General features: G+C 51.0%; 1 protein-coding gene across 1 annotated transcript in view; it reads left to right on the top strand.

Moving 5' to 3' along the window:
* The window catches only part of MLPH (melanophilin), a 41048-nt gene that overhangs the window by 11334 nt on the left and 17367 nt on the right, over nucleotides 1-12347 (top strand). Inside the window, 5 exon segments of the mRNA XM_082395982.1 lie at nucleotides 7590-7808; nucleotides 7919-8031; nucleotides 9766-9804; nucleotides 10403-10506; nucleotides 11674-11793. Of these exon segments, the coding sequence (XP_082252108.1) occupies nucleotides 7590-7808; nucleotides 7919-8031; nucleotides 9766-9804; nucleotides 10403-10506; nucleotides 11674-11793 (595 nt within the window).

The raw sequence follows: 12347 nt of genomic DNA, 5'->3' as shown, positions 1-12347 counted from the left end.
CCCACCCTGTGTTCCCTCTCCTGGCCCTTACTTGTGCTCTGGCCCTTTGCTGTCTGCTCCCAGCTCCTGGAGCATGGAGCTGCCTCGGTTACTCCCTCTCTGTCCTCTAGCTCCTACTTGGAATGTCAGTAGGATCAATCGCCATATTGGAACAAAAAAACAAAAGCAAGAACAAACAAACAAATAAACACAGAAAGCCTTTCCTTTGTCCCTGACACCCTGCTAAACTCTGGCACATCTTACTCCCTTTAATTGAAAAGACAGCCCACACTCAAGGGCTGCACATCCTTACATCTGCCTCATGTTGCACTGGTCTGTTCTGGCAGCTACCCCTTTCACAGATGTAGATAATCAATGAAACAACATGAAAGTCCCTAAAATGCAACCAAGTATGTATAACAATATCTAGTACAATGGTAACATTTCATATCAGTAAGAAAGGGAAGAATTAGTTAAAGCTAAGTGTTGGAATAGTTGACCATGAGCGCAGGGCTGGGGGAGGGAGTTTGACCTCAGTTAGCTTTATAACTGATATATTAAAAATGTAGAACAGGAAACTGAAAATTATTGGAAGAGAATATAAGTAAATATGTACATAATCTTGGAGTGGAAAAGCCTACATATGACAACACAGGTAGACCTCACAACACAAAATACTGATAAGTATTGACTAAATACGTACATCTGAATTTAAAAGGAAAATGTTTAATTTTTTAAAAATTAGAAGAAACAGTTTTAACAGAAATGGCAGTGATTCATATCTTTGATCTCTAAAGAGTGTCTTAAGATCAGAAGGATAAAGAAGTTTTCCAAATTAGAAAAACACAAAAATCCGAAAGTTTACATAGGAAAGGGGTAAATGAGAATGCATGGGTGACTCATGTCGCTGGGTGAGGACCCAAGTTTACCTAAATAGAACACCCTGTTTTCAAGGGCACAGCCCACAAGTCAAATATTAGGGCTGCAGACCTTCCCCAGAAAGGCAAACAGGTGGTGATGTGGATTTGCAATCTTTGCAAACAGACCTGAATGCCTGAGATTACCCATGAAAGAGCTCCTGGTGTGACACATGGCTTGCAAACCATGACTTGCTTTAAAAATAAATAATAATAAGGAATTTGAGGTCACCCTTTGTTGGGCCACCTGGCACCACAGACAGGCAACTCCAGGGTTGAAAAGACAGGGGCTGAAACAGGAAGTCAGCTGCCAGCGCAGCCTGGAGATTAACTTTGGTCTGAGATCACTTATGAGATTCCTGTGAGCCTCCCTCTCAGCGGGCTGTCGTTCACACATCACCACGTATTTCTTCTTTATCCCTTTTATCATCATTTGCTCATTCTCTTCAGAAGACCTCAAAGAACTTTAGCAAGTGTCTGTTTCCCTCATTATAATTCCTGATACTTAACTCATATAATCAAGACCTTACATCATGTAATTGCTCTTCAGTTCTTATTACATTATGTTTGTCCTCTTTCAGCAATTCTCTCTGACACTTTAGTCTGGTTGATGCACTTTTAATACTTTTGTCTCAATTCTGTGACTCATTGGTCCTTTCACCCTCATTCTTAAGGGTCATACTTGAGATTCGATGTTCAGTGCTCTGGAGCACATCTTCACGTTGTTTCCTCCGGAATGGCATGGCGGGGTGGGTGGGGTGGATTTTATATTTGGGAATCTCTCAGCTGGGAGTGAGATCTCTGCTCACACATTTTCCCCTCCGAACCATGGCAGAATAATGAGCCCCCAAAGATGCCCATGTCCTAATCCCCCGAATCTGTGAGTATACTGGGCTACCTGGCAAAGGGGAATTAAGATTGCAGATGCAATTAAGGGTGCCAATCAGGGCCTCAGCACGGGGAGACAATCCTGGGTAATCCAGGTGGGCCAGGGTGGCCACAAGGGGCCTGATAGATGGAAGGATGCCAGTCAGGGCCTGGACGCAGGGAGACAATCCTGGGTTATCCAGGTGGGCCACAAGGGGCCTGACAGATGGAAGGAGGGGGGACACAGGGCAACGTAAGAGTGATTCATGGTGAGAAGGACTCAACCCGCCATTGCTGGCTCTGAGACGGAGGAAGGGGCCGTGAGCCAGTGAATACAGTTGCCCTCTAGAAGCTGGGAAAGCAAGGGCACAGACCTTCCCCCTGAGCCTCCAGGAAGAATCCCAGTCCCACCAACACCTTGATTTTGGGTGCCATCTAGGACTTCCATAGCTTGAGAGGAGAAGTCAATACCTGGCTTCAAAGCTTCAAAAGTCAGGCTGACTCTCTCGTTAGGGGCTAATGCAGCTGGTGACTTTAAGTTGAAGCCAGGGCTCATTTACCATTTTGAAAACCCCAGGGCCCTGAAGAACTATGTTAAATCTCCTCTTCCTGTGCTCTATAAATGGAACAACAAAGCCTGGATGCCAGCACATCTGTTTACAATACGGTTTACTGAATATTTTAAGCCCACTGATGAGACCTACTGCTCAGAAAAAGATTCCTTTCAAAATAATACTGCTCATTGACAACGTACCTGGTCACCCAAGAGCTCTGATGGAGATGGACAATGAGATTAATATTGTTTTCGTGCCTGCTAAGACACATCCATTCTGCAGCCCATGGATTGAGGAGTAATTTTGACTTCTAAGTCTTATTCTTTAAGAAATGCCTTTCATGAGGCCACAGCTGCCAGAGACAGTGATTCCTCTGATGAATCTGGGAAAAGTAAATTGAAAACATCTTGGAAAGGATTTGTCATTCTAGATGCCATGAAGAGCATCCATGATTCATGGGAAGAGGTCCAAGTATCAACATTCACAGGAGTTTGTAAGAAGTTGATTCCAACTCTCACGGATGACTTTGAGGGGTTCAAGACTCCAGTGGAAGAAGTAACTGCAGATGGGGCGGACACAGTGAGAAAACTAGAATTAGAAGTGGGGCTCCAGATGTGACTGAATTGCTGCAATCTCATGATACAACTTGAACAGATGAGGAGTTGCTTCTCATGGATGAGCAAAGAAAGTGGTTTCTTGAGATGGATCTACTTCTGGTGAAGATGGTGTGAAGATTGTTGAAATGATGACAAAGGATTTAGAATATTCCATGAACCGAGTTGGTAACACAGCAACAGAATTTGAGAGAATTGACTCCAATTTTGAAAGAAGTTCTACTGTGGGTAAATTGCTATCAAATAGCGTTGCATGCTACAGAGAAATTATTCATGAAACGAAGAGTCCATGCAGCGAACTTCATTGTTGTCTTATTTTAGGAAATCGCCACAGCCGCCCTAGCATTCAGCACCCACCACCCTGATCAGTCAGCAGCCACCGACACAGAGGCAAGACCCTCCACCCACAAAAAGAACATGACTCAGAAGAAGGTTAGCAATTTTTAACAAGAAAATATTTTAATTAAGGTATGTGCATTATTTTTTCAAACATAATGCTATTGCACACCTGATAGACTTCAGTATAGTGTAAACATAACTTTTATTTGCCCTGGGAAAGCAAGAAATTCTTGCGACTTCCTTTATTGCAATATTCATTTTGTTGCGGTGGTCTGGAACTGAACCCACAATATCTCCAAGGTGTGCCTTATTACCCGTCAGGTGTTTGCCCTTCTCTGCCTTGGCTGTCCTCTTCTCTCCACATTTCTGTCTCCTCAGCCCTTTTCTTTGCATTCTAGGAGAGTAAATGTGTGACTTCCAAATCAGCAGTTCTCAAACATTTTGGTCTGAGGGACCCTTTATATTCTTAAATTACTGAGAACCCCAAGGAGCTTTTGTTTAGCTGGGTTATAGCTGTCAATATTTATCCCATCAAAAATTAAAACTGGGTGTTTTAAAAATAGTCATTCATTTATTTAAAACAACAATAAACCCCTTACAACATAATAAAATTTTTATGAAAAATAACTTTTTTTCCAAAATAAAAACATGAGTGAGGACAATGGCATTGTTCTGTATTTTTTGAAAATCCCTTTAATGTCTGGCATAATCGGAGATAGCTGAATTCTGGTATTTCTTCCGCGTTCAATGTGTTGTAATATGTTGTTTTGTCTGAGGTGTTGGAAGAAAATCTAGCCTCACACAGATATGTAGTAGGAAAAAGCAGGAGTGTTTTAGTAGCTTTTTCATATAATTATGGACATTGTTTTGATAATACACGAAAACCCTATGACTGGTAGTTTCTTAAAGGAAGTTACAGTAGTTTCTTAAAGGAAGTTACAGTGTGGAATCTGAAACCATGTCAATGAACTTTACCTTTCCTGTTACATTAAAATCCATTGGTCCATCTTGCACTTGGGGTCAATCTTCTATCCACGCGTGATTTTGTGACACCTATGCAGACTTTCCAAACGTCGACATGTTTCATTATACAGAACCCAAAAAATCACATTCATTACCATCACTGCTGATCTTATCAGAAACTTCTCAGTGATGAAAACTCACTGAGAGGCTCAAGTCAGCAGAGACGTAAAAGTTTTCCAAAAGTCTTTGAGCTTGAAAGCTTGAGTTTTGTCAGTGGCAACAAATACTGTCACTTGACACACTTTTAGCCAAAGACGCACTTCATCAAGACATGGTTTCCTTTCTTTTCTTTTCTGGCAGAGAGCAGATTGACTGCCGGTACACTCTGTACCTCTGGCTTGATCTGTGCTAGGGCCCCAGAACTTTCACCCACCATAGCTTTTGCACCATCGGTGCAGGGGTCAAAGAGCAAAACAGACAAATATCACCTTAGTGTTATTATGAGAAGAGTTTTGACCTTGTGGACCCTGTCAAAGGGTCTCAGGTACCCCTGTAGGTCCCTGGACCGCACCTTGAGAACCACTGTTCTGAATCCCTGGACTTGATGTTCTGCCCGTTTCCCTCCCCATTGGCAACCTCAGTTCCTTTGCATCTTCACTTTAGCCCAGTCTTCTCCACCTCGGTGAACATAGCCTGTGGTCTTCCCAGCTCAGCCTGGCTTCTTCTTACCTCCTGCTCCTCTCTCTTGTGCCGACTCAGCACACCAAGCAGACTAGTTTCAAGTCTTCCTCTGTTTACTACTACTGTGTAGTAAATCACATTCAGGGCATCTTTTATTCCTGAAGGTGACCTTAACTTGTAGCTGCATGTTGGGCTTGTCCCTGCCTGTAGTGCAGGGACATCTGGTCGACCCTGTGATTGCGATAAGCAGGGTATATGGATGGCTTTGGCCCCTCACGATCCTTCAGGTCCGTTGATGTGCCCTCTGGTTGGCAGGCATCTGGTGTTACTCTGCTGGACCAATGCGGGGTCCCCTCTTCCCTCCCTCCTGTTTTCCAGCTGTGAAGAAGAGATGTTATGTTTTAAAGAATCTGAAGCAGAGTCACAGATGTAGAAAACAAACTTATGGTTACCGGGGGGAGGTAGGGGGGATAAATTGGGAGATTGTGATTGACATATACACACTACTACATATAAAATCGATAACTAATAAGGACCTACTGTATAGTACAGGGAACTCTACTCAGTACTCTATAATGACCTATATGGTAAAAGAATCTAATAAAGAGTGGATATATGTATATGTATAACAGATTCACTGTGCTGTACAGCAGAAACTAACACAACATTGTACATCAACAATACTCCAATAAAATTGTTTTAATTTTTAAAAATTAAAATTAAATTTAAAATTAAAATTTTTGAAAAATAATATATATTACAAATAAATATATTCACAAAAAAGGAATCTGAAGCAGAGGATCATTATCTGTTCCCCCAAATTCAACACCTGAAAGTTTCCAGCCACCACCCCAGGACTCTCACGGGCTCTTATTTAAGAGGACTTCACATCCTGGGATGCAGTGTACCTCTACACGTCCTCGTCTTTCTTCCCGGGGGTCCGGCTCTACCTGGATGGAGAATGGGGGACCCATGCCGGGAGAGAAGCTGGACAAGGCCCTGCCCAGCCAAGGGGTGGCCTTTAGGTTTTCTGGCTGAAGCAGATACATCAAGAGTGGACGTGGAGGACACTAGGCCCTTTCCACCTGGCCCCAGGTGCTCTGCTGTTTTAGGAAGACACTTGCTCTACCTTGTCAATGCAGCTTTATCTAGCCTGTAGTCAGTGGATGACAGTATTCTTCCTAGGTTCCTGCCACCACTGGGCTTTTTTTTCTTGGCTTTTGAAGCTGAGACAAGAGTCTTATTTTTGTCTCTGTCTTCCTGAGTATTTTAGGGCATATTTGGTAGGGGAAATCGGTGCAGTGTAGTCTGTGCCTCATGGAATCAGAAGGAGGCACCCAAAGCTCCTTAGAGTCGCTGCCCTGTCTTCAGCCTGCACCCGGCTCTGGGGCATCCCCGTCAGAAACCACGCTCTCTACAGAGGTCTCGGGAGACAATGGCGCCTAGTGTCTGGCTCGTTTTTGTCACTAAGAATGGATTAATTTGATCTCATCTGAAACTAAAAATATTACGTTTGGCAGACGTTCTCTGCAGACCAGAACAAAAGCGTTGTGTTTATTATCCGGGGGCACATCTTCCATTTGGCGAGTTCACCTGGAAGCTGCTACTGAAGACCTGAGGGTGGGAGCTGGTTTCCTGAGACTTGGGTGCTGGATCACTCCTGCTCTGGACGCTCTCCAGGCCAAGCCATTTCAGCCTTTCGCTCCGTAGGGACAACCTGGGGAGTCAGCCCCACCTGCTCCCCTGCTGGAAGAGACCCAAACCTGCCCGAGGAGGAAGTACGATCTGACTTTGCCCTCAGGGCTCTGCGTGGCCTTTTTAGGGGGGTTGTTCGGGCAGCAGTGGGACCGCTGTGATCCTGAACCTTTATGGCTCTCTTAACCTGTGTGGGTTCAACTTCTCAGCTCTTACTGTCGGGCGCCGACCTGACCTCCACTTACCTGGTGTCATCCTCAGCTCAGGACCATTAACTCAGGCCAGGGTGGCCGAGCAGGCGTGGCTGGCCTGGGCCTCACGGAGGAGAGCGTCAGCCTGGCCCACCATCTACATGAGATGTCCTGCTCCAGCCTCTGAGACTCTTCCTGCTGCTGCTCTGACCGGCCCAGGAACCTCCTGGATTTTTCTCTCTTCTCCAACCTCCTGCTAAACAATTAAACTGGGCCACAGATTGGCTCTAGATAACTGTGTGGCCCAACCAAGCTGCACCCCCAGGACCTCACCGGGCCCCCATCCCCGCTGGTTTCCCAGAGCCGCCAACCCCATCTGGTCCGACGGAGCTTGGACACTGGGTGCTGGTGGCCACGGGTCCACACTCATCCAGCTATACAGTCTCCAAGCTCTGGGCTCTGCATCAGAAAAGCTCCGGGTTCAGGGTCAGAGCTGGGGAACCAACCTGGGGTCCAGGACGTCTGTGCATCCTCTTCCCATTATACAGAGTTACGTGAGGTGGTGCGGGCAGTGGTGGGCCTGTTCCCTCCTGTGATTCTGAACCTGTGTGGTTCGCAGCCCTTTGGCAATGAAAGAAAGTCATGGTGCGACCTGACTTCGGGTCACTGTTTTCTGCATCTGAGAGGAGTCTGTGTGTGTGTGTGTGTGTGTGTGTGTGTGTGCGTGCCCTTGAATTTAAAGCCTGTTGCAAAAACAAGGCATCCAATATTTTCTTGTTTCCGATTCAGGGGTTTGAAAGGCAAGATTAAGCAGGAAAACTCCAAGAGGGAGCTGCTTCCGGACACGGCCCACCTGAGCAACACCCACTGCGCCCGCTGCCTGCTGCCCTACCGGCTCCTCGAGACGCCCAAGAGGCAATGCCTGGACTGCGGTCTCTTCACCTGCAAAGGCTGCGGCCACACCCCGGAGGAGCAGGGCTGGCTCTGCGACACCTGCCACCTGGCCAGGTGAGCCGGGACCTGGAGATCAAGTGGCCCTGCTGGCGGGGGGTCCGGCCTGCCCCTTCCGGGGACGCGGGGGTGTGTGCCGCCCGGGCCTGAGCTCTGTGTCTCTGCAGGCAGGTGAAGAGGGGCTCCCTGGAGTGGTACTACGGGCACGTGAGAGCCCGCTTCAAGCGCTTCGGGGGTGCCCAGGTAGTCCGGTCCCTCTGCGGGCGGCTGCAGGGAGCAGGTAAGGAGTGAGCCTTCTCCCTGGGCGTCCAGTATGGGGCCTAGAGTCTGTCTTTTCAGCAGACGTTCCCCGTTGAGTCTGATGATCATCGAGACTGAAAGAGATGGGTTGTAGCTCAATCGTTTGTTTTAATATTTTGAATCCAAGTATTTATTCCATGAAGAACTTGAGGTCCAGACGGTGTTCTTACACTAAACGTGTGCTCACCTGTGTTGCCCACCTTGAAGCCATTTGGGGAGAGGGATATATCAGGGGAAGGATGTGAGACTGCCGGAGCTTAGAAGTGCCTCCTGAACTTGAATGGAGAGAACTGAGCGGTGTTTTCGGGAAGCTCTTGCCTTGCCCCTGTCACCTGAGTCCCAAGCTCTGCCAACACCTGGCCAGGCCTTCGGTCTGTGACGGCCTGTCAGGCCGGTATCTGGGGGCTCGGTGTCTTGACTGTCTCCATCTGGGGCACCGAGGAGAATGCCCTGGGGTCTGGAGCTCCTGCACGTCCCGAGCAGAGGCGGTGCTTCTGGGATTGGGGGTGTCCTCACCGTGCCCCAGCCTGGGCGTCTCCCCCAGGCCTTCTGGAGAGGCGCCTTACTTGTGTCTTGTGCCCCTTAAAGCCCCACGTTGACAGGCAGATGCAGGAGGTAGGCATGGCCACCCTCAGGGCATTTGCACACTCACTGGGCCTGGCACAGGTGTTTCTGAGCGACCTTAGCACACTGCTGAATTTAGGACAGACCACCGAAAGGCATCCTCACCTGTGATGGCTTTTGGCACCTGGAGCAACAGACCACAGGGGGAGGGGGCCAGGGGTGCAGGGGGCATATGATAAATCACTGAAACCAGGACATTTTTAAGAGTAAAAGTGGCTCTCCTGATAACCGTGCTGCGACAACTGGCGTCACTAGGAGTGTCCTGGTGACACGCTGGGGCGGGGGGCACCATCCCCCTATTCTTCGGGAGTTTTCCGCACCTCCTCGCCAGGCTGCTGCTTCGTGGCCGATATTTCTGTCTCAGTTGGAGCCCATCAGTAAATCCCACAGCCGCATGCACCCACGGCCCCATGCCTGCTCGGCCGGCCCGGAGCCAGCTGAGGGATCTTCCTGCAGCAGGAGTGTGGTTTCACCGTCGCCGCAGGGCTCAGGTGTGGGAACCACAGGTAGCCCGGGAAAAGCCACACCGCGAAGCATCAGAATCTCAACGCCGAAGGCCCCGTTCACGGTGGGAAACCACAGGCCACGTCACAGCCCTGAGGACCTGGTCCTGGCCCCGGGAGGTTCTGATTTCTAGGGACTGGGGTGGGCTCAGGAATCTGCGTTAGGTAAAAGGTCACGGGGATTCTGACGCCTGGCCAGGGTCCAGAACTGGGAGCCAGGGCCACCCAGAAGCGGCCAGTTTCAGAACTGTCACCACCGAGGGCCAGGAGCTGGCACTGGGGGGCAACAAAAATTCTGATTCCAGCCACTGCTCCGGACCCGGTGAGGCAGGTCTCAGGTAGGGTGATGGTCCAGGGGCTGCATTCTCCCTGCTGGCACCTGTGAATGCAGCACACCAAGAAAGGGCACACAGAAAGAGCACAAAATCGGGAAAGTTGTACCTTTAAAAAGAAGTAGTCAAACGTAAAAAAGAAGAAGAAATGATTCAAGTTAATTTTTCGAAAGCTCGTCTAGGCAGGGCCTAACGCAGGGGTGTAGCTGGTGGGGGCCGTCGGGGTCTTTGCTGAGAGCTTTTCTTCGGTTATAGGTTTACCTGACCGAGTGCAGAGCTCACCTGACGTCAACAGTAAGTCCTTTGTGCTCACAAGGATGCCGGGGTGCCCCTGGCCCCTGAGGAAGGTGGGTGATCCATGGGGCCTCCAGACTAAAACCCCAGAACGCACTTCATCACTCTTTCGTCGTGACCTGGGGGAACAGACACTGGCCAGGCCAGCGTGACTGGGGGAAAAGAGGGAAGAGTGAGGCTGTGCTGGGGGTCGGGGGACAGGCCCGGGGGCTCAGGTGGAGAAGGCATCCTGGGGGGCAGAGAAGGGAGGGGAGGGAGGCCCGGGGCTGAGAAGCAGGTGAAATGAGACTGAAAGTGAAGAGGTTAGTTTGGGGAAAGGTGACTTAGCTCCAGGCCTACTTCACCCACACACTGCGGTGTCTTCAGACTGCTTAGGAAGCAGTCAGTGAAGGTGACCATTGGTGAAACTGATGCAGAGTATTCGTTTTCTGCTGATTCAGACCAGCTCTAACTGATGCTCAGATAGGTCTTTGGGAGGCCTGTAGAGGGCCTTGCCTGGTTGCTTCACAGCAGATGGAGGGGTGGGTGGGTGGAGGGGTGAGTGGATGGATGGACGGATGGTCTTCTCCTGGTGGAGTCAGGCAGGCGTCCGTTGCAGGTGGGCCTGAGCCAGGCCCCGGGGGGAGAAGTGGAGACAGTGAGAAGATGGATGAAGACAGAGAACAGGACACAGTGGCCCAGGCCCAGCCCGCTGGAAGCAAAGTAAGTCTTCCCCCAGCCCCGCCCTCCCTGATGCTGGAGGCTCGGGTTCTGACTTCCTGAAAGCCTCAGGCTCTCCATCACTCCGCGGGGCAGGGGCGCCAAGACCCGCCTGCCTTCACCACGGCCCGCAGCCCCTGAGATCACTTTGCACCAAGCAGCAGTGCACTCTCTCGGCACAGGTCTCACCACAGCAAACCCCAGCGCAAGCTGCAGGGGAGCGGGGCCTGCAGAGAGGCCCGCCTGGACGTCCGGCCAGCGTCCTCAGGGCACGTGGTCGTGAGGGCGCCGGTGTCCCCCCGGAAGCAGCCTTTGCACCTTTCAGGGAGGCAGACCCCTTCCGGCTTTCCTCTGGGAACTTCCTTGCTTTTGTTTATAGCCAGCCATGAGCCTTGTTTTTTATTGGTGTCTGCTTCTGCTTTCACTTACTTTTTCACTTATTTTTGGTGACAAAGACAAGCAAGGTAATCCCCGGGGTTTCTGGGCAGGTCAACAGAAGGGGAGCAGGAGGGAGGGGAGGGGTGGGGCGGGGCGGGGCGGGCGGTGGTGTTGGATGGAGACCCTTGGAGAGTGACAGGGTCTCTGAGAACCTCGCCGGCTGGTCTGCGCGGCTGCTCCCTGGGGACCGTAGGCATCTGTTTATGAGAAAATTGTATATGTCCCGTTTACTAAGCTCAGTGAATACTATCCAGTGTTGAATATTCCCTACACGATACGTTTAAAGGATGGAAACCATTATGAGGGAAGGATTTGGAATAAACTCTGCTCTTGCATCTAAAGATGATGGAGCTCTCTGGAGCTCCCTCCCCCCTCTGCTTCCCGGCGCTGGGCACCCCTCATTCGCTAAGGGGTGAGGGGTGAGAAGCACCCATCAGCCCAGAGAAGCCTGCCTGCCCCCCAGGGCGGCACTCCTGGGGCTGCGTCCTCAGCACCTCTGAGCAGCCGTGTGCCCGTCGGGGGCTGAGCGGGTGATTCCTTCCTCTCTTCTAAGAGGCGCTGGGGATGCAGAGCCTGTGATGGGGGGGGGGGTGCTCTGGGCAGCCCCCCGGTGCCGCCCCAGGAGGTGGCTGTGCCCTTGGAGATGCCCTCCCTGCTGCCCGAGGTGAGGGCGTGTGGCCCTCAGTCAGTCTGGCCCTCCCTCTCCTCTTTCCCGCATCCCTTCCTGCTCAGAAGAAGCGCGTCCTCCCCGTTCACGGCCTGGACTTCGAGGCAGACTCTGACGACTCCACTCCGTCCTGCGGGCCCCCCCCAAGCCTGTCCTTGGTCTCAGGGGCCGCGGACAACCTGCAGGTCAGTGGACTCTCTTTTCTGCCTGCAGCCATCCCAGGATAACCTGGGCGACAGGTTTTCAGGCCCCAGGTGGGGGGACAGCATTCTGGGAAACAGTCTGATGGCCATGGGGGCATGACAGGCAGGGGGACAGCTGGGGTGGGGGGCATAGAAACGTCACACCCTCCGGTCCCTGGAGAGACGGGGTCGGCTGCTCGGAGAAGTGTGGTGCGGGGCAAATGAGTCAGGGCCCTGGGGCGTCCGGGGTGGGTGCTTGTCCCCGAATGAAGGCAGCACCCCCGAGACTCAAGAGCGAGGGCAGAGGATCAGCCAGGGCCCGACGTGTGCCCGCACCCACTGCGTCTGATTAGCGGGGTCCTCTACGTCATTGCCCAGACTAGGGTAGTCTTGTAGGCGGGATAGGCTGCTGTTAATAATCACACCAGGACACGCGGCATCCACGGGGGCCGCCCAGGAGAACCGGCCGTGTAGTCACTCTGCTCCTTAGCTGCGTGCCCTTGGTCTGGGGAACCTGCGTGAGGCTCCGTCCCCGCGCCTCACCTGGACGAGGGGCG

The sequence above is a fragment of the Balaenoptera borealis genome (assembly GCF_965194805.1).
Source record: "Balaenoptera borealis genome assembly, chromosome: 6".
NCBI classification, from domain to species: domain Eukaryota; kingdom Metazoa; phylum Chordata; class Mammalia; order Artiodactyla; family Balaenopteridae; genus Balaenoptera; species Balaenoptera borealis.
This window is presented reverse-complemented; position numbering and strand designations above follow the sequence as displayed.